At 37.2% G+C, this 23,161-nt stretch overlaps 1 protein-coding gene across 1 annotated transcript in view; it reads left to right on the top strand.

The window, feature by feature from the left end:
* Nucleotides 1-23,161, top strand: part of ar (androgen receptor) — a 125,338-nt gene that overhangs the window by 88,886 nt on the left and 13,291 nt on the right. The window contains 1 exon segment of the mRNA XM_084414355.1: nt 22,143-22,421. Within this exon segment, the coding sequence (XP_084270481.1) occupies nt 22,143-22,421 (279 nt within the window).

Raw genomic sequence — 23,161 nt, 5'->3', positions numbered from 1 at the left:
GGAACTAATTTAGAGTTCTAACTAATTCTACTTCAGAGTAGGGTCTAATCCAGCCCTATACTACCAGTGACGTTAGTGTACGCTGATTGGCCGAACGCACACGAAACACCAGCACCCGCCATTTAAAAAAAAGCTGTGTCAAACACACAGATTATAGCCTATGTATTTACTCCACAAACTAACTCTAGAAAACAGTGATAGATGGGCCTCCTTACCTTTATGCTAAGGAGAAAATCCAACGTAACTTTGAGAGGACCAAGCCATGATTATGTATTTCTGCCCAGGTAGCAACACTGGACATCAACCACACGGCATACGCTAATAACTTTTCATATACTGTATACTTTCTATGTACAACAGTTCTATCTAATAACGTATATATAGACAGGAATGTGAGCACTGTGTGGCTCAGACTCTGGTGTTCTCAGCACCGTCAAAATAAAAGTCACAACAACAAGCGCGGCTTACGTTACTTCAGAGTTCCTACTGGCGGTGCGAATGCAACCAGGAAAATGTTCCTAAGGGAACCATTAGTTTTCAGGGAACCACCCTGGTGGCTAGTTCCTAGAACTAAGTTCCTAGAACTAACCGGTGCAAAAGCCCCTAAAGAGTTGTTCTGGTTCTGGTTCAAGGTTCCAGTTTCAAGATGTGCTAAGCTCTAAGTGCAACTCTATGGAGTTGTGAAGTTGCTCTGAAGAGAGAAACAAAGAAGTTCAGCAAGAAGTGAATTTGGGGAGTTTGAAAACGGCAACAGAGACAACGACCACAAGCAGATTATGAGGATCATCTGCACAGACGTTATAACCTTTAACTTCAAGGCTCCTTCATCTGCGTGTTCAAGAAAAACCCAGCTAACAATTTTTGGTTCCCATAACGTTAGTTTTTGGTACCCAGAACATTCTCAGAATGTTAGTTTATGGTTCCCAGAACGTTATTTTTTATGGTAACCACCCAGCAACGTTCTGGGAACGTTATTTTATTGTTACATAAAAATAAAACCAAAAAAGAACATTCCCCTAACGTAAGTATTTGGTTCCCAAAAAAATAACCAAAAAATAACATTAGGGGAACGTTCTGTGTTAACTGGGAAGGACCTTCTCTGTGCTCCAGGAGTTCAACGTTCAAAAGTACTTTGCATTCAAGGCTGTGAAACGGATTCCAATTCCTTTCATCCCACTGCAAACGCAGCCCAGCTCAGCAAGTGGAGGCCGTCGCCGCTCTGACTCAGCATGTCACCAGGCGCACCAAACCTCTTTCCAGAGACCTTGGCATTAGTGTATATTGTCAGTATATGATTATCTAATTTGCATTAGATTTTGCATAGCTGATGTCAGTTAATAACAAATAATCTCTCGATTTATCTGCTGAATTCAGAATAAGGTCTATCTTAGAACTTCCAGAGGAATTACTGTTTATCTTTCCACAAGAAAACTTGTAACTACCATAGTAACATCCAACTCAGTCCCTTGCGTTTATCAATCTTTTTGCACTTTATCCATTCAGTAGTTATTAGTTACTCCTGTCTATCCTTTTTTAAATAAAATCCTTTTATTACACTTGTGTCTCCCTTGTGTTGATAATACAGTAAGAGGCTCTACAAGTTAGCGATATCTCACAAATCCTTCAGATTGGTCAGATGATGAACTTTCTCCAATTTATATACTTCTAATTCAGTCAACAATCTCCCATTAATGTTCTTTACTGTCAAGGTGAAATTCCTTGGCTGGTGCCCCGTAATATAGGAAGGAATCATCTGACACTTTCACACTCATTACTCAGGTGATGTGTGACCAAAAACTCAATATTAATATTCAAGACCATAAATCACCACATATATTTTTGTAATAATTTCTTAATTTTTAAGGTGTTCCATTAATTCCTCGATCATTTCCCATGAAGGATGACCTTTGAGGTTCTGTGCAGAGTTGTTTTTAAACATGCTTACTGTTCTTTGTTTTCTTGCATTACATTAGCTTTTTATGCTAACCTGTAAGTGTTTTAGAGGGTTTTTTTCAGAGCATCCACTGCATGAGAAAGGGAGACTTAGAAACGCTGGTTTCATGCCCAGTATTCTCTTAAACTTTCCTTACTAAAAAAGTAAAATGATCACAAGTATCACAAATAATCAAGCTCTGGTGATTATATAATAATTGCAGCAGCCCTAATCCACACTAAACGTACTTGGAAACCATACACACATACATATGATTTGATTTGAGAATTTGACTATGCAAATTTCCCAATGGCATGAACTTTATTCACAAAAAAGCAGTAAAGAGTCTCTGAATAGCATATTTATGGAGGATGAATTTACTTTAATTTACAGAACGCACTTTCATCTTTCCATTGTGCAAAAAAATATGTGTTGCACCAACCAGCACGGTCAAGTGTACCCATGAATCCTGCGCTTCATGTAACATATTGAGACTTCAAGCTCAAGTTGCCATTGATTGACTTCTCTGTAAGAAGGCTTAGAGCAGTGTGAGATGTGATTTCAAATGTTCAGGTGACAGTGGACACCAATCCACAAAAAAGAGCAACACAGCAACAAAAAGAGACACAGTATATTACTGCCTTTTGTGGTCGGTCATAGTGCATGCAATTGTCATATCAAAGGGTAGATGGCATGTTAATGAAGTGTTAGGACTATATGGTTTGGACTTGTCTGTCAGCAACTGTTAAACCCTAGTGTTTACTGCCATAACCCCATTATCAATCAAATGTAATAATCATAAAAATAATAATTGAAGGGGATTATTTTTAAACAAGTTCTGCCAATACGTTTTTTTGTTGTTGTTACACTGATGTATTGTGAAGCCTGTGTCACCTCAACGTGTTTTGCCAACTTTTTGAACATCTGGTGGCTACCCAAATTCAGTCATTTATTTGAACGCAAACAAATTAGTATCGAAACTACAAAAAGTTACATTCATGAAATAAGTCACAGGATAAATAACAGTGGATTTATGGCCACGGCAATGAGCAACAACAGTTATTTGTTCATCGCACGCTGCTGCTGTCGTAAAATGTCCTCTTAAGTTGCAGTCACATTAGCAAACATTTGCCAAACAACACAATGTGACCACACCTTTAAGTTTCTGTCTTGAGCCTCAAGAAATAGAAGAGCTAGAAGGGAAGGCAGATCCTCTGTCACATTAGTCATAACAATAACACAAGAAACAACACATAGTGCTCATTTTGTACTCAACTACTCACCCTAGAGAAAAAACATATATACTGAAATACATTTATTTTGTGCTAAGAATACTACAAATACATTTACCTATTTATGTACATATTTACATATTTATTTACATATTTTACTTAATAAAAATACCCTGCAATTGTACTTTTGGTATGCTAAACTGGTATACTTAAAGTCTGCTAAATTGGAACAACTAATTTTTACTTTAATTGTGCAGAAATACACTGTAAAAAATGATCGTGATTTTAACAGTAAAAGACTGTAAAAAAAATGCTACACTGAAAAACTGTTAATTGGTTAACAGAAAGTTTCCTTACTATATACGGTAAATAACTGTGATAGATCTAACGGTACATTTAATGTAATTTTACTGTAAAATACCGTTACATTTACAGTTTTTGGAAGTTAAATAAGGAATAAGTGATTGTATAATTTACAGTGAAAAAACGTCATTTGCGTGACACTTCACATTTGATGTATTTTTGTTGAAATAACTATGTTTCGTCATAGTTTTCTTATTTTTTATAATCAGTTATGTACATTAGGGTTTTATGTTACATTAATGTTGTTAAATTAATGTTTATTGTATTTTTAAAATTTCATGTGTTACCATGATGGTGTTTAATGTTTGTGTGAATGACACTGTGCACCTTCTACATATTAATATTAACTTTCTTGTGGAAGAACTACTTGTGATTAGCTTTGATTAATCATGTGACTCTCATTACTGCTGTGATTGTTGGTTTGTCAGTGTAATACTATGGTACAAAACAGATATTAATACTTCAACAGAATGTTGAATTCACATGTTTAAAATGTTAAATTTACATGTTACCGCGTAAGTATGTTTACGGTTTGATGTGATTTTTAGAGTATTGTTCTGGTAACCACAGCTGCCAGTTTTTTTCCATAAAAACAACGGGATTTTTTTTACAGTGTAGTGCTGAGGTCCAACTAAAGATATACTGTACTTAAGAATACTTGATTGTGTAGTGGAACCATTGCAAGTATACTGTACTTTAGGTACACTTTAAATATCTTGCATTTAAAGACTGATATTATACAGAGATCATACAGTCCTTGTCAATAAGGATATTAAAACACATTTTAGGCTTAATATTAAGAAATGTGCATTGTGCAATAAAGAAATACTCCAAATAAAGTTTCATTATAATTGTATATCAGTAAGTCTGAAGTGATATGTCAATAAATATGTTAATTAATTTGAAGTATACTTAGTATGAAATTTTGGTATAGTTTTATTTTGACTAGGGCATTGTTTATTTGTTTTGTTCATTACCCTCATATATGTCATGATCTGTAACCACTTACTGTATACAAAACTGATGTCTTAAGACTATTTTGCCTGTTTTGCTTTAATGAGCCTTTACCAGCTGTATTTATTTTTATAACAGCTGATTGGTTTCAGTAATAAAATCACTTAGCAGCTTCAGTGTGTATCTGGATTCAGTTGTCATATCCATGGGCTTTACATAGTCTCTCTCTCTCTCTCTCTCTCTCTCTATCTAAATTAACTATCTATCTATCTCATCAGAAGGCTGATTTTTAAGATCCTTGTTCCTTTTGAAAATGGAAAGCAGCTGTGATTTTAGTGTGACTGGTTTGGCACACAGCCGAAAATACTGAAATATGCAGATTCCACCTTACTCATGGTTTTTTTTTTTCGTGGACAGCAAAATTATAGCTTGTAATAAGTGTGATCTGAAAAGGCCAAATATTTTCCCCTCATTTGTGTTCTAATAAGATATAAAAATGATTTTGAATTGAAACATTGAGTTGAAAATAGTTAAAAATGAATTAATTAAAATATTTTAATCTGAAAACAATTGCATAATTTTGTCATAGAAAAATGCCATTTGTCATTTTTATCTTGCAGTATCAATCAATTTGATGTTTAGTTATTTCTGCCTTTTTTTAGATCATCATCTAGCATTCATGTATAGCTAGATTATGACAGATAGATTTAAGGGAAAATTTGGCCAAAAATTATGTTCCAATCCTGTAAAACACAAAAGAAGATATCTGAACAGTTTTTGCCCATAAATGAGTCAATGAGGTCCAATATTATTTTGGACCCCAATTTTCTTAAGAATACCTTTACACCGTGTCCTAACTACACACGCCGTGACGCCGCAACACGCGATAAAATGTGTCTTTTCTATGTTAATCAGAGTTTTTGTCTTAACCAGCGGCGATTCTATTTTAGAAACGGTTTCTATTTTTTTGCAACATCGCGCTGGAACAACAAATATCATTTAGTGTTCCCAGCTTTGTAGGCGTGAAAGCAACAATGGATAATTCACCTCTGATCTTGAAACAAATCATTAAACAAATGGAAACAAGAACGTTCAAACTGTGAACAAATAAGTGTATTCTTTAACAAAGATTGTTTTAGTAACTCAGTATGTATTTTGAATAATGTTTGTAAATTTGATTATTTATCCATTTTCTCGCGAGAGCCTTCAAAATTTCTCTCTGGTGCTGTGCCGCGAGAGTCCGCCCACACGCTGTTCTGATTGGCTGTGGGTTTTGATTGATTTTGATGCATCTCATAGTTGTGTCGCTTCTGGTGTGGACAGGCAAATTGCTTGTTGCTGGAATCTTATCGCATCGTGTCTGGTTAGGACACGGTGTTATTTGTGTTCATACAGGTTTAGAACAACATGAGGTAAGTAAGTGATTTTTGGTTGAACTCTCCGTTTTACTCTTTAACTTCGCCATTATTTTGAAGAGCACTGGCGTGGGTTGCTGTGGACATGGACAGCAATAGCTTGTTTTGTGTATAAAAATTAGTTTTTCATGAAAAAAGTAAAGCAATAATTTTGTGTATTTCAGACCACTATAACATATTTTAATTTCAGTTTCGTTTTAAAGAACTGTGACACTGTTAGTTAGATTGTTATTTCCTGTTTCCTGTTTTCCCTGTGTCTAGTTTGTTCCCTTACCTCCGTTATTGATTATGTTCACCTGCCCCTTGTTTAGCCTTCAGTTATCTCCTGTGTATTTAAGCCCTGTGATTGGCTCTGTTCAGTGTCCAGTACTTACACTTACACTGTGCTTCCTCATTCTGTATTGCGCCTGAGTTTATTAAATTACCTTCTTTTTGTTACTTTGTTGAATAAAGTAGAGCAGCTGTTATTGACCCTTGCCTGCTTCTATTTTTATTTTATTTTATTTTTTATCGAAGTAGTATTTTATAATATTTATAATATCTGCCATTTTTGTTTATGCTCATTAAATGAAACTAATTATTTGTATGTCAGCCAGAATCGCCCAGGCTCCCAAATAATTAACAGGTCCATATGTTATTAATATTATGTTTGGCAAGTTGTGTAGATAACACTGATAGTGTAAATTCTTGAAGCTGCACTCTTTAGTCAGCTCTCTATGGTTTGCATAAACAGCTTTCCTGTATTAAAGAGATAGTTCACCCAAAAATTACATTTCTGTCATCCTTTACGCAACCTCATGTTGTTTGAAAACTGTATGACTTTTCATTTTTGGGTGAACTATCTCTTTAACATGAGGATTAAATTCCAACATGTAAGTTATTTACTTTTGATAAACATCTTGGGTTTGATTATACATATATATAGAGGTAATGTACCAGGTGCTAGAGGTTTCACGCTATAGAGTTTTTTTTTTAAATCACACAGAACAAAATGAATGAATTTCATGTAAAAACTCATTAGTTGCATGCGTTAATGTGTTACTTTTGATAACACTATTAATAAAGTCTCCTGTTTTCTGATAAATTCAAAGTTGATTTTGCTTTGGAAATTTCTAAACAGATTGTTTGCTCTGCCCAATACAATAGATCTATAAATGTCTCTCTCGTTAAAGTTTCTAAACTCTTATTATCTGTTTTGTAAACGCGTACTACTTCATGACGCCTAATCACCTCCGATTAATACACCTTTCATCATGCCTCAAGAAGACTGATTTCACGATGGTTAAAGGATGTTAAGAATCCCTTTTTCTGCGGTGAAATCTGTATAACGCATAGCCTTGAGTGGCTTATCGTGATATTTGTGATAAATGCTAATGTTCAGTAAAGAATTTTGTTAAAGGTATAGCGGAGGATTTTCCCGAATTTTAGAAAAGAACCGCCCTCTCCATGCACTTTTTGAAAAAATGCACATGCTCCCTCCCGAGAGGGAACGCCTATTAAACGTGTGCACGAGAGAGCATGCACGAGCTAATCATAGCTTACATTAACTTTTACTAGCAGTGATTTTAAAAGGATTTCTCCAAATAGTATGCCAAACTTTACCTGTCAAGTAGAAACTTCGCGACTGAGGCATCAGTGGGAAGCCCAACCTGTGTTTTGAGCGCACGCCATCGTGTGAATCGTGTGCACGAGCACGTACGACGGCCTTACGTAAACATATCACCAGAATGATTGACACTTAGGAGGACCAATAGTCTTGATGATCCACCCGGAAAAAGAAAATCCTCCGCTATACCTTTAACTAATTATAATAATTAACTTAAATAATTCTTACACCAAGTAATATAATTTCTTATCCTAACTGTAGACTGTTTACTCTTGCATCATAATGCATTCATGTAGAATTCAATTGATGTGCGGACACAGGTGTGCATATTTTACAACTTTGAACAGGGCTCAGATAGCAGAACTATCCATTTTATACATTTCTGCCTCCTCTTGTCAGAAAAAAGTTATTTTGTTAGAACATTGACCCACTGTCCCACTACTCTGACCGAGACAAAATGTGTTTTTATATGTGGTGACATAGGAAGCAATGTGTATTGGTACAGCTCTGTGAGTCAGAAAATGATCAGAGTATTACTGGTCTTTGACAGGACGTGGTGTCCTAGAGACAGGCCAGGCAACGAAGCACAGGTAATCTCTTTCCCTAAGGCCCCTGAGATCTACTGCTTTAGTCTTAATCTGACTGAATCTTCTTTTTGCCTAAGAGGGGGAGGTTAAGACATAAGGAGTGTAGAAAGCTGAACAAAGAGAGGAAAAAAAGAGAAGAGAAATAGAGAGACAAAAAGAGAAACATGCTAGAGACAACCTGTCACTGTGATGACAAATAAAATAAAAAAACTTTCTGCAGCTTCTAATAAAAGCTACATCTCAGATGATTTTGAAGGACTTAAGGAAGATAATGTAGCAACCTGTTACTGGAAATATTGGAAATCTTTTATCTTTTCACACACAGAACAGTACAAATCCTCAGTAAAACAAACTGTAAAGCTGCGCTGATCTAAAGAGGAAAGTGTTTAGACACACACGCTCATGCAGAATTACATTCACTTCTTTTTTTTACGCTGGCAATGCAGTATAGCAAAGAGTTGCCTACTTACAGATGCCAGCAGGCCTCAGAGGAACTTCAGTAACTAGAGGACTTACAGCAGTCAGGAGCTAAGCGCACATTCCTCTTGTTGGTTCCCAGGGTCCCCAGCTAATTGTAAATGATGAACCCTGAAATTCTAATGATTTTTTAATGTGATTATGTACAGTCTTGGTTGACGGTTAACATACACATATCGTTTTCAGTGGAAGGGATTCTGTAAACTTGGTCTCCTCTCTTTTTATTAACTAATGGTTTTATCTCACAATGTAAAAACCCTTCATCCTGTTCGTTAGTTCATTGCAAAGTCCATACTTAACACCTGGGGTCGGCTCGCTTTTTTTCTTATCGGAAAGAGACTCAAATAACTCTGTCGATTTTTGTCATGCATATTTGTCTTTTTTTTTTTTTTTTTTTTTAACACATTTTTATGTCAAATAAGTAAAATGGAATATACAATGCACATTAATGTATTTTAGGCTAATCCCCATAGAATTTGAGAAAAGTATATTTTTTCATAACATAAAGCTGGAGCAGCTAAGAGTAGACACAGAACGACTGACACAAGTAAGGGAAATAAAAAAGGGGACATGGTTCAAGGCAATAAGAAAATGTATACATACATTTTAAAAAAAACAGCACAAATGGTTAGTTAAAAACAGAAAGTTAAAAGTTAAAAACATTACACATTAAAAACATTACACACACACAAAATATACAAAAATATTCAAAATATACAATAATTATATATGCTAAAATATATTTCACAATATATGTAGGCGTACTTAAATATAATTTCCACCAATAATGTTTTGGCCATATTTTGTATATTTTTTAAAATACATATATATAATATATATATATATATATATATATATATATATATATATATATGAAGAGTTCAGATGCAAAAGCCTCTAAGTGCCATCTGAAATTTTCTTCTAGAATGATCATTTTTATCAAGCTCGTATATTTAAGGTCAATAATTTCACTTAAATGGCAAATCAAATTACCTATTAATTACTTAACTTAAATGGTAACACTTTACTTGAAGGGGTGTGCATAAGACTGACATGACTCCGTCATAATCATGACATGACACATGTCATGAATATGAAGGAGGTTTTATGCATGTTTATGACAAATGTCATTAAGTGTCATTCGCTCAATCATGACATTTTTAATGCAAATATGACATGGTGTGAGATATCTTTGTTATGGCAACTTGACTTTACTAAGACAACACAACCTGTCATAAATATGTCATAAACATGACATAGCACCTGACAGTTTAATGAAATGTTAACCCATAAAGCTAAGTGGTTTCTTAAGTTTGATAGTTAATCTGCTATGTCATGTTTATGACATACTTATGACAATTTATGTTGTCTTGGTAATGTCAAGTTGTCATGACAAAGACACTAACAGCTTATGATGTATTGGTTTATGTCAAGTTGTCATAACAAAGACATCTCAAAAAATTTCATATTTGCATTAAAAATGTCATAATTGAGCGAATGACACTTAATAACATTTGTCATGAACATGCATAAGACCTCCTTCATATTTATGACATCTGCCATGTCATGATTATGAAGGTGTCATGTCAGTCTTATGCACACCCCTTCAAGTAAAGTGTTACCACTTAAATATACAAGCTTGTAATTAACATTTGAAATGGTGGATACAAAATGTAGATTTGATATCTAGAAGGCTAATCCATCTGCATTTGCATTTTGCATCTTGTCGCTGAAATACATTTTGAAATATATTGTAATATAATTAGGTAGTTTGAAACTATATTTCCAATTGTAAAAAAAAAAAATTGTTGAGCTCCACTGTGTACAATATATTATATTTAAATACATTTTGGCCAGATTTTTTATTTTTATTTTTTTTGCAGAATGGGTAGGATGAACAGATGACTATAATTGCCTGAAAATAGTTATTATTGGAGAAGCTTAAGAAAAAAGCCTTCTGTTTGTAATTTTTAACTGTTGCCCCTGACAGGTGCAGGTTTCTCTAGGTTTTGTATTTTAAAGAACTGTAATGACAATAAAACTGGCTTCTTATTTTTTCAGGAGCAGTTTATGACACTTGAGGGGATGGTGGGGTATCAGGGCTGTAATTATCAGATGGGGTGTCATTATAGGTATGCACCATGTCACACTTTTTAGCAATGGTGGCCCAATGTGCGAAAGTCTGGTGTCAGATGACACATCTTCCCTGTTTCTTCTCCTGACACATGAACTCTGTGTTTTTCATTTGAGGGAAAAAAACAGAAATCTTTCTGGTTCTAAGTAGGCAACTGAGACAGTTCACAGATCCCCTTCGGCTCTGGACTGCCTATTCATTGCTCTTTTTTGATGTATTAATGTTTGACTCATAATCTTATCCCCCTTCAGAATTATATTAACTTCACTTAAGAGCCACTGGGAGTTTACGGACAGAAACTGACTTGAAAATCTCAAGTTTGGAGACAGTTTAACTCAAGGCTTTGGTCTGTAGGTGTAGGTAGAAGGAAGGAACAGCTTCTTCTCTAGGTGCCTGCATTATGTGGAGGTATCTTTAAATGTATAGAATGATTGTAGGTGGGTTTTGTGCCAGTCTCTTGACAAACTTGACAGCTGTTTAGTGCCAAAACTAAATCCATCTTAACCAGTGTAAATTATGAATTTTAATGGAAGAAACAGCAAAAGAACTGATAACATGCAAATGTGCTGTAATGTGCTTGGGAATGGTACACCTACTTTTAAAATGTTGTTATTTTATTTTCTTGGCACCATGGAAAAGTGGAAAGTCGATAAAAATAAGAAATATTTATTGAGCAATAAATTAGCATATTAGAATGATTTCTGAAGGATCATGTGACACTGAAGACTGGAGTGATGATGCTGAAAATTCAGCTTTGCCACAGGAATAAATTACATTTTAAAATATTCAAATAAAAAACAGTTATTTAAAATTGTAATGATATTTCACAATATTACTCTTTTTACTGTATTTTTATCAAATAAAAGCAGTCTTGGAGAACATTAGTGCTAAAACATTAAAAAACCTTACCAACCCCAAATTTTTCAACAGTAGGCTATATGTGTGTCTCTCTCTCTATAAAGACATCAGACAAAGCAGATTCATAGCTCTTTTTGCTCTTTTTACTTTACTCATACAAACAACACGTATGCTTCGATGATTATCAAATTCCACCATACAGAGTTGGCAAATCGCTTTTATTTTTTGTTTAACATTCCATCTGTTTTTTGTTTTGTTTTTATTTAAAAGGATTTTCCCTATAAATGACTGATAAATGGGAGCCCTGCTAGTGGATTTTGTGTTTGTGCAGTTTTACTTCGCTATACTTTGGAGACAATTATGACAGAACCTGACTTTGTAAACATTTGGGCATGTGCTCATTTTTTGGGCAACGACTCAGATCGGGAGGTGAGGTAACAGACTAACAGACTGCATAGGCTGAAGATACAGATAAGCAAGAAATTAATTGTTTCACAGTTTTTCTTTTTGGGGTAGGACTGTGGGTATGTCTGTAGTCATTATAATTAGCTTATATAAAAAATGTAAATCTATTATATGTTTTCTTGTACATAGTTTAGTAAATGTGTGTATGTCTCTGTATTGAGCCTGGACATTAAACAGTCAGATTAGATAAATGCATGGACTGTTAAAGAATATTAATGACTTTATACATATTTAAATAATCACATGCATTAACTCGTTAACTCTATGACAGCCCTAGTAAAAAATATTTGATCTTCGTTTTAAGAATATCGATGGGTAGTAACAGTGAAAAAATGACCTTTTAAATGATTTTATAGCTTTGGCTTAAATTTACATCATAAAGTATGTTTTGCATGCTGGGACAAGCATGGGATGCTGGTATCCTGGTCGCCGGCATGGGATGTTGGTTGCTGGTTTGCTGGTCCCCAACATGGGATGCTGGTTGCTGGTCCCAGCATGGGATGTTGGTGTACTGGTGGACCAGCATATGCTGTCTTTTCGGTGCTGATATGATCCTAGCCAGACCACAAGACAACTTGCGTAGATATTACATACCAAGACAATTATACAATTAATTTTAGACGAAAAACAGAAAAGAAAAACGTCTCGGTTACGGATGTAACGCTACTCAGGGAACGGAGACGTTACGTCGGATGACGACGATTGGGGTTTCGCTTAGAAAGCCTATCACCTTCGAGTATATAAAACGAGCCAATGGCAATGAAATGCCATGGGTCTGCGGAATTTGCATAGCGTATCTCCGCCCACCGCAGGGGGTATATAAGGAAGTACGCTGGCAACATGCAGATATGTCTTCGCTGAGGAGTCGAGACTGGACCCAGGCGTTTTTCAGTGATACAGCGGTAGGGAACGAGGGTTACATCCGTAACCGAGACGTTCCCTTTCGTGGTCACTCCGAGTTACGTCGGATGACATCGATTGGGGTTCCAGTCTAATCACGCCACCTCGGCTGTCATCCAGTGTCCTGCGTAAGTCTGAGCTCCCTGTTGTGAGACTAGCACGAACGAAGGAGTCCTACCTAACACAGCAATACCAAGGTACACTGGGAAGCATATCTCAGGAGAAATATGCAATTACGCCCAACCATTAAGGGGGGGACTTGAGAGACACATATGCCAGAGGGATGCATATGGGGTAGGGCTGCACGATTATGACAAAAATCATAATTGCCGATTATTCCCTTGAAATTGTAATTGCGATTATTAATTACGATTATCACAATTTACATTGAATATATATATATATATATATATATATATACATATACACACACACATATATATATATATATATATATATAGGCATATTATTATACATGTTTACTTAAAAATTGTGAACACACACATACACACACTGTCCCCCTTTATTAACCTAGACATAAATTGTAAGAATATGACTAATAGTAAAGACTACTAATAAATAAATATTAGGCCTATGCTAAAGCTATTAAATATCAGTCCCAAACTAGCTTTTGTTAATACAATGTTGGTATGAGCCACTACAGTCTTTTAAACATATAAAAAAATAACACAAAGTGAAAATAAAGTGCCATTTTGGGGTTAATATTGAAACGACAGTTACCATGGTGAATACACAATACTAACAAGAACTGTTAATGAAACATAGAAACTGCTCCTGGTGAATAGAATGAAAATCATCCCTGCATGCAAATCCTCCTCAGCTAACACACGACGTACCAGTAACGTGATTTATTGGTATTTTACTTTTATTTCATGACTTACTAATTTACAACGTAACAACGTTGCATGCTCGTAGTTTCCTTTGCACTTTATACAGTGAAGCGATACACGGCGCGCGCCTCCGCCTTTGCGCGTGCAATTGAAGAGTGTGCGCTACGAGCACAGTATAACGGCTGACAGGACAGTGAACGTCCGTTTTTCTGAGGTGAAATACTTTTTATTTCAGAGTATACATATACGTCACTGCCTGGTAGTTCCTATTGTGCTGTGTTTTCTGAAGTAGTTGTGATTCGCCTCTCATAACATAACATGCTCTAAACACGCGCAGGCTGAGTGGATTTTTTTTTTTTTTTTTGTAATCGCGGCTTTGAACGATTACGTAATCGTGGCATCCGTAATCGTAATCGCGATTAGAAATTCGATTAATTGTGCAGCCCTAATATGGGGTATCACTGGGGTGTCCAGCCGCAGGTGGAATATTTAAACCCCAGGGGTGGCAAGGTGGCTTGCCAAGGGAAAGACACACGCTCAAAAGAGACTTACAGTGGAATACACATGTGGGGGTCGCCCAGAGGGGGGACCATGCACATGGAGGCACCTAGTCAAGCGCAAAAGCTGCGTTATGGCAGATTGGCATAACTCAGGCGTTGACGTAACCAGTGCTGGAGCAAACTCAGAGCTTATCAGACTCACCTGAGAAGATAATCGCACGTATCCCGTCCGTGGAGAGGAATGGCGAGCAAGCGAAGACACCTGAGCAGAATCTAGTACCGGCTGGTTGAAGCGAGTACATGGGAAGAAACTGGCTCTACTCGGAGATAATAGAATCTCGCAAATGTGTTGGGTGTCGCCCAGCCTGTAGCTCTACAAATGTCTGTTAGCGAGGTGCCATGCGCTAGAGCCCAAGAGGAAGCCACACTACGAGTGGAGTGGGCTTTCACACCAAGGGGGCATTGACGACCTTGCTGCTGGTATGCCAAAGCAATGGTATCCACTATCCAGTGAGATAACCTTTTCTTTGAGAGAGCCTTTCCCTTCAGCTTCCCACCATAACAGACAAAGAGCTGGTCTGAGGTCCTGAAACACTGCGTTCTGTCTACGTAAGCACGAAGGGCGCGTACTGGACAGAGCAGTGCCAAGGCTGGGTCTGCCTCCTCCAAGGGCAGCGCTTGCAGGTTCACTACCTGGTCTCGAAAGGGTGTGGTAGGAACCTTGGGCACATATCCAGGCCGGGGTCTCAGGATCACGTGAGAGTTAGCCGGCCCGAATTCTAGGCACGCTTCGTCAACCGAAAATGCCTGCAGGTCCCCTACCCTCTTGATGGAGGCCAATGCAACCAGGAGCGCTGTCTTCATAGACAGGAACTTAAGCTCTACTGATTGCAAAGGCTCAAATGGAGCACTCTGCAGGGCAGTTAGAACCACTGAGAGGTCCCAAGAGGGTACGAGGGGAGGACGAGGAGGATTCAGTCTCCTCGCTCCCCTCAGGAACCTGATGATCAGGTCGTGCTTTCCCAGAGACTTACCATCAACTGCGTCGTGATGTGCGGAAATGGCGGCAACATACACTTTCAGGGTGGAGGGAGACAGCCTTCGCTCCAACCCTTCTTGCAGGAAGGAAAGCACGACACTGATCGTGCATTTCGTGGGTTCTTGATGTTTTGAAGAACACCAGTTGACGAAGAGGTTCCACTTCAACGCATAGGCATGTCTCGTGGATGATGCTCTAGCGGAAGTGATGGTAGCCACCACCGCTGGTGGTAGGGTACTCAAACCTGCCTCGTCCCATCCAGGAGCCACACGTGGAAGCGCTTGTCAGACACAGCTGCATCGCGACAGAACGTTCGACTGGGGGAATCCCAGTGTACCCACAAGCATCAGCCTTATCGAGGGGAGGAAAGGCGGAGAAAGCCGACGAACGATCACGGGAAGACATGGGGGCCTTCCAGGGCCGCGTGACTTCCTCATGCACTTCCGGGAAGAATGGTATTGGGGTTGGGCGGCGACGAGTGTCAGCGGCCGCTCCCAAAAACCAATCATCCAGCCGCGAGCGCACTGGATCGGGTGGCGGGGACCACTCAAGCCCAATGGCCGCGGCTGCCCGGGAAAGCATGTCAGTCAGCTCGGGATCAGACTCGGGCAATGCTGGCACGCCCGAGGGCGGCAACACAGCCGAATCCTCACTTCCCGAGGACTCATGCCCACCTTGTGATGCAGTGATCGACATTGCATCCTCTGCTGGAGCTCCAAACGAAACACGCGGGGCCTCCGTAGATCCAAGTCGTTTGTTCATCCCGTGACAGCCCATAGAGGCTATGCTGTCTCTACCGGAAAGAGAAGTTATTAGTTCACCTCTCAAGTCTTTCGTTCTTTTGTCACGTGACATGACAGCGTATTGGACACAGAAATGAGTTAACATTAATAATTCTCAAACTTCCTTACAAACAAGCATGGCCAGTTTTTTTTTAAACTCTTACAGGTACATGATGCGTTTCTGGTCTCAAATTGTAGCTTTTTTATTTCTTACAATTTATAATTTTTTGAATTTCTGTCATGATGGTTCTTTTCCATAACACTGAATGTGGTAATAAAGAGTTGGTAATGCTTTAAACTTTATCTGTATGAGGGGGAAAATCACTTTGATAAAGCAAAGAAACCTACATATAATAACAACATACAGTTACGTGACAAAAGACCGAACGATTCAAACCCTAGGACTCGAGAGGTGAACTATAAATTCTGTATCCAGTACCAACTGCATAGCTTTAGCCTATGGGACTGTCACGTGATGAATGAACGACTCAGATCGGGAGGTGAGGTAACAGACTAACAGACTGCATAGGCTGAAGATACAGATAAGCAAGAAATTAATTGTTTCTGTTTCTCATAATTTGGCCTTGTCCTTGTCCTTGCATTGCAATTTTTTTCTTATTCTAAATGTGATCAACATTTGATGTGTTTGGGGAATATGGCTATTAACAAGTAACATTTTAATTATATTCTGCTGAAATGAATGAAATGACTTGAAAAAAGATTTGTTCATTTTGATGAACGAGATTCAAAGATCCAAGTCAGTAAAATAATCCGAACTTCCCATTACTAGAAAATAAGAGGAACAACAAGAACAGAAAAAAAGAATAGACTAGCTAACAACATAACAACTAGATGAAATCAACTGCAAAATAAAATGAATATCTCACCAGAGGATGTTTAAACACCTCCATCAACATCATCACCATGTTCACTTATTGTAAACCATGGCTTTATTCTTTCATATGGTACGTGCATAAATGTTGTTGAAGTTTGTTTGAAGTCACCAATATTAGTGATTAGTGTTCCTTTTAGTTGGGCACTTGGCCACTGGCTTTGGTTAAATACGTTTTTTTTTTTTTTTTTTTTTATTACTTTTTTAAATGAATGAATTAACATGCTATCACTATTGTCTACAATATTTCAGGCTAATTTTACTATGTACACTTTTGAAATCAGTAACTGACAGCTGGATTTTGACACGCAAGTTCCCAAATGAGCATGAAAGTCTTTAAAAACAAACTGCTTATGATTAAGATCTTAGCTAAAACAATTAAAATGTTCAGTTCTACTTTCAACAGAGGGAACATAGTTAGCAGCATAGTTATAAAAATACAATGTTATAATTATATATCACAATAAGGTTGAGGTGGACTAACCATTACAACACAAAAATGCATTTTTGTTTTCTTAACCAGAGTGTAAAATAGATTTTTTCAATGCTCCTTTTTTATCATTTTGTGTTGTTTATATCTTTAATTCAGTTGTATTATCACATCACATTTGATGAAATTAAAATTCAAACACAATAAGATATATACGAGTACAAAAATCAAAATACCAAATTCAGCATTCACACAAAGGTGAAAAGATCCTAAATTGTTTTATCTATTTACATCTACACTGTGCATTATTTAGTCAGTTTTTATGGTATATTTGGTTTTGTTCATTCATTTTTGTTTAAATGTTTAGTTGTGCAACAAAAGCCTTGATCGTCCCGTTCTTGTTGACAAAAACAAATAGTAGACAGCAGCACACAAGTGTGGTTGTAAACACACAATACATCTGTTTGTGGTAACCAAGCTGCTGAACAGAGCAGATGGTAGAGGACAAGCGGATTGACCAGCCCTCTTCCCTGACACATTTGATTTCTGTGTCTATAAAAGCACTTGAATAGTTTCACCTTTCGGGCTCAAAAGACACCGTGGATCAGTTTACAACTAAATGCATCCTATCTGTTTCTCAATTCCACATAATGTTATGCTAGCTAAAACTCCTCTTTTTCTCCACCTTTCTCTCCTTTTATTCAATTTGTGTTGTTATTGTTGTCTTCATTAGTAAAGAGCTCAGAAATAATGAGTCCCTGGTGTAATGTGATCAGCTCCATTATTCATTCAATGCCATAATTTTGCAAATGATTACACTCCAAAATTATGATAACCATAAAGAGAAATCACACATCCAAAGAAATCAACATCACAGAAAATAAAAATAAATCCTGACAGGGTGATCAGGTGTTGCATCATCTTGCAGTTCTCTGATTTATTACTTCAATCACCCTGATAACTGCCTTTATAGAACCAATGAAACATAGTTAGCATCTGACCAGAAGTGCAAACAGTAAATATATATAAATTAATAAATCTAAACACACACACACACACACACACACACACACACACACACACATATATATATATATATATATATATATATATATATATATATATATATATATATATATATATATATATATATATATATATATATATAATAACATATTAAAGGAGAGCAAAATAAAGGATACAGATGCAGAGACCAGCTCAATGTAGTTGTCTAAAAAAACTATACCAAGTGCAATATATGACAAAATGCAGTACAAGGTGCAGGTGTTAGAAAGTAACATGTCTTTTTCTGTTTGAAGGTCTCTATTACAGGTTTTTTGTTTTGTTTTTTTGGCTCACTATAGCCTATATGTGATCTGCTCATTTTATATACTTTATATATTTTAAGTACTTATTCTCTGCTAAGTATATAATTATTGTTTCTAGAATAGCCTCTGAAGATAAACAGTTTTTGACAGAATTAAGAGATTTATTTCGAACATACTGCATATTAAATACTTACCACATTAAAGAGCGGCAGAATATATATTTTTTCATTATACAATCAACAATTTCAAAGCAGAGACTTTTTTGGCTTATAATCACGGTTCTCCACAAACAAGTATTACGGCGTTCTTTGTTTATTAGTTAATTTGTTAGTTTGTTCATTCTCCCAAATGGTTCTGTCAGTTCATGCCTATGTTTTAAACACTTTAAAGACTGAAAACTTATAGCATCCAGTTACGTATTGCAGAAAAGTCCCCAAACTGTTTTTCTGCCTGAGTCTTTATGCACAAATCTGTCATTTTTGCTTAAAGTTCACATCAGTCAAAACTTTTTTACAGATTCTGAGTGGAGCCCAGAATACCAAAACTCAGAAACAAAACATTTTCTCTCAAATAGCGGTAAACTGTTCACTTATCCGCGGCATTCGCTATTGAGTGCTGGCTTCTCAGTCATCTGTTAAGTTTTAACACATTCACCTCGTTCCTCCAGTTACTCTTCCCAGTCTGAGAGGATTTTGTTAGCAACGGCATTTACCCAAGTATTCATGCACCTTCACAGAAACGTCATTTAATGACTTCACATGTGTTTTGAAAGTTTTAGGTTCACCCAAAGGAGTCACAGTTTCACTTTAAACCCACTTAACCTTTTTAAGAGTACTGGATATGGACTTATGGTTGTTTAAATTGGCATCTGAAGCCATCGCTGTGCAAAGCTGATTTGCGCGATTGGTGTCTATTTCCGTAGACTGAATGTTAACATTACAGAATATGTAAAATAATAGGTCTTTCTTATACTTTTCAGCCTGTCTACAGCCTATTTGAAGCTGAATCAAACTCAGACATAAACTTTAGATCTCAGTTCTACTCCATACTGAAGACAAAACAAAAATCAAGCATTGCGTTAGTTCAGGCAGGCCATGTCAGCCAAGCTCGCATCAGCTGATAGCCAGCTGTTCATAACGTGTTTCAATCCAGTGTCGACATCTATCACAGCAGCACATATAAACTCCCATTCCTTCAGCATTTCCTCCATAGCATCGCTGCTCGCATTTAAACTGTCATTGCTGAATTTAGATAACTTTTATATGGCTGCAAGTTAATTTAACATCGGCAATGAGGAAACTGCTATTCTTAGCACTGGTCATCATTACATTACTCACCGATGCTTTTGCGAACAGTCATTCAAAATTCATTCCGCAGGGTGTATCATAGACTGTAAAAAAATAGGGGTGTATGCTTCCCCTGCCGGACGGCCACTCGTACAGCCTACTAATTATGCAATATACAACAAGCTTGTTGTATTTAACTGGCTGCTGCTAGGGGTGTATGCTTCCCCCTTTACGCTCACATAAAGCAACACGCTTGTGCATCTTCCTTACTAGCAGGGGTGACGCTTCCCCCATTATACGGTACAATTATACATGGGCTACATACATTAATCATAATGTACTTAACTTGCTGCTGCTAGGGGTGTATGCTTCCCCCTTTTTTACAATCACACATATGCTTAAAGCAGCTTAAACAACATGCTTGTTGCATCCTCGATTACTCAGCTCGGGGTGACGCTTCCCCATTAATGCAAGTAATAGCATATGTCAAACACTCTAAATTGGAGATATAGATTTGCAGCTGCTAGGGGTGTATGCTTCCCCCTTTTACGATCACACTGCTAAGCAGCTCAAAGCAACACGCTGTTGCACCTCCTCGCTCGCTGAGCTTGGGGTGCCAACATTTCACATTATCGACCATTCAAATGCTTCAGTAGTGTTGGGGGGTATCGGCATATATGGTTGTTTTGAGGGTTTGACTTGCTGCTCTCCCCGCTTTGTCCAGGCATAGCTGCATGGACAGGCATAGGAGTTTTGCCCAGAACAGAACCTTACCGCCAACACTAATTGTATGCTATAATTGTAATAAATGTATATACTTGGTGAAGTGGTCCTGACTGAACTGCAAATCAAGGTACAGGAGACAGTGTTTTTGTGGTATTTGCCATCTACATTATATTTTTGATTGTATTTGCTGGGATGGCAGGTTAATGTGTCTTTTGAAGAGAGAAGCACGGTGGTGGAGTCTTTGGCACTTTGCCAAGCAAACCTATAGGCTTCTGGTAAACCACCTCATGATAAAGTTGTAATCTTACTCTCTCCCCTTTTCTGTCGCTTTACCACAATTCATATTAGACCACAAGCAGAGAGGCTCCCGTCTCTCGTCAGCAAAATTGGAGCCTCCTTTTTGTGGGGATCTGAGAGGGCTGAGAGTAATTTTCACTTGAGTTTGTCCTCTTAGCCAGCAACGAAGAGCTTTTTAGGCATTTAAATCAGCAGCCTCACAAATGAATCATTTTTTTTTCTTAATAGAGGCTGTTTTTTTTTTTTTTGGATCGGTGTTTGTAATGCACCATTAAAATCTGTGAGTTGTAAATCATCTCAACCGATAGTCTTTCATTCCTCACCCTAACGCTGCCCATTGAATAATAAGCGTGTCTGATTTATAATTCAGAGTGGAGACCATGAGTGTTAAGCATCATAACAGAACCACAGGCACTCACTAGAGCACAAGCAAAACTGTTGCTACTGTAGCAACTAATTAAAGCGCAGTACTCTCTCTCTCTCTCTCTCTCTCTCTCTCACACACACACACACGCATATTTACATCTTCATTTAATGCACTTTATTAGCAGCAGCCTTGGAATACAGATGGTTTACTCTGTTGTGCATAGTTAAAAGAGGGAGGAAGACGGGCGTTTCTGATGAAAGAAAACACATCCGCAAGTATTAAGTGAACGACAAAAGTTTTGCATTCTTGAATGTCTGTAGTACTGCTCCACATTACTGAAATACATCAATGCAGTTACGCTAATCCTGTCAGGTCGTTTGTTGTAGTGTCAGCCGAGGGAAAAGCACATTGTCTCAGGTGTGTTTTGCAGCCGGTAATCTTTCTTTGTGCTGACTTGCAGAAGATAATGTGGCATAGAGACTACCCGTTGCAGTGCAGGTTTTATCCTCTGTTGTATAATAGAGATATTCATGAGCAGAAATAGGATCATGCTAGCCTCATTATTCAGAGACCACCTGGTTCATTGGCTTCTAAATAATATGTGCTAGATAAAATAAAGATGTGTTCGAGATTGATATTGTGTTTTTGTGTAGGTTGAATTTACAAAGCAATACTCCCACTCAGTTTATTACAGTATATTGTTTTTGTTCTGTGCCGCAGCCCGCAAGCTGAGAAAGATTGGACAGATGAAAGGTCCGGATGAGGTCGGCTCCGTTCAGGGCCAGTTAGAGACTGTCCAGTGCCTGTCGCCCAAGCCCTGCCTGACGTTCCACTCGCAGCTGATCTTCTTGAACATCCTGGAGTCCATCGAGCCAGAGGTGGTGAACGCCGGCCACGATCACGCTCAGCCTGACTCGGCAGCTGCTCTCCTCACCAGCCTTAACGAGTTGGGAGAGAGGCAACTTGTCAAGGTAGTGAAATGGGCCAAAGGACTTCCAGGTAATTTAAGCATGTCAAATTGTCATAACTCATTTCAGTTTCAGCTTCATTTCAATTTTGCTTTTTAGATTGCATTTTTTTTATCTATTAGCTTATTTTAAATATATATATATATCAATAAGTTAATACAATAATTTAAATACACCTCTTCGGGTAAAAAAAGGTCAGGATGTCATGATGAAGAAAAAGCCTCATTAACCAAATAATTTTTTTTAGAGAAAAGTTTACATTTATTTATAGTTTGAAGTAGTTTGGTATATTCTTTTATTATTATTTCTTTGAACAATTAAAAAAAACATTTTAACAGCACTGCTTTACTGCTTATAATTATTTGAAAAACTTTTTTTGTACCAAATCAGTAATGTGGTGCAACAACATGCAGAATTATGCAGGAAATAAAAACATAAAACAGCTAATTGTATCACAGAGAGGACCCCTGCAGACCCTCATAGTCTCTTAAAACATCAAATCTTTGGACTTTTTTATGACAAGACTAGGTTAGTTCAAGTAGTAAAATTTCCTATGATGTACAATATGTATTGTGTGTTTAATGAAAGTATTACTTTTCACTGTTTTAAAAAAAACATATGAAACCAATACAAAGTACATTAAAAAAAAAACATAAAAAAAGCATGAATCCTGCCTGTTGATTCATGTCGGGACATCAATGGATAATTATTTGGTTATTTTTTTCCACAGTGATTTAATTATGGTTTTATTTCCAATTGAAAGGCTTGAGA

The sequence above is a fragment of the Rutilus rutilus genome, assembly GCF_951802725.1.
Source record: "Rutilus rutilus genome assembly, chromosome: 7".
NCBI lineage: Eukaryota > Metazoa > Chordata > Actinopteri > Cypriniformes > Leuciscidae > Rutilus > Rutilus rutilus.
Note: the sequence above shows the minus strand (reverse complement) of the source record. Positions and strands in the feature narration are given on the sequence as shown.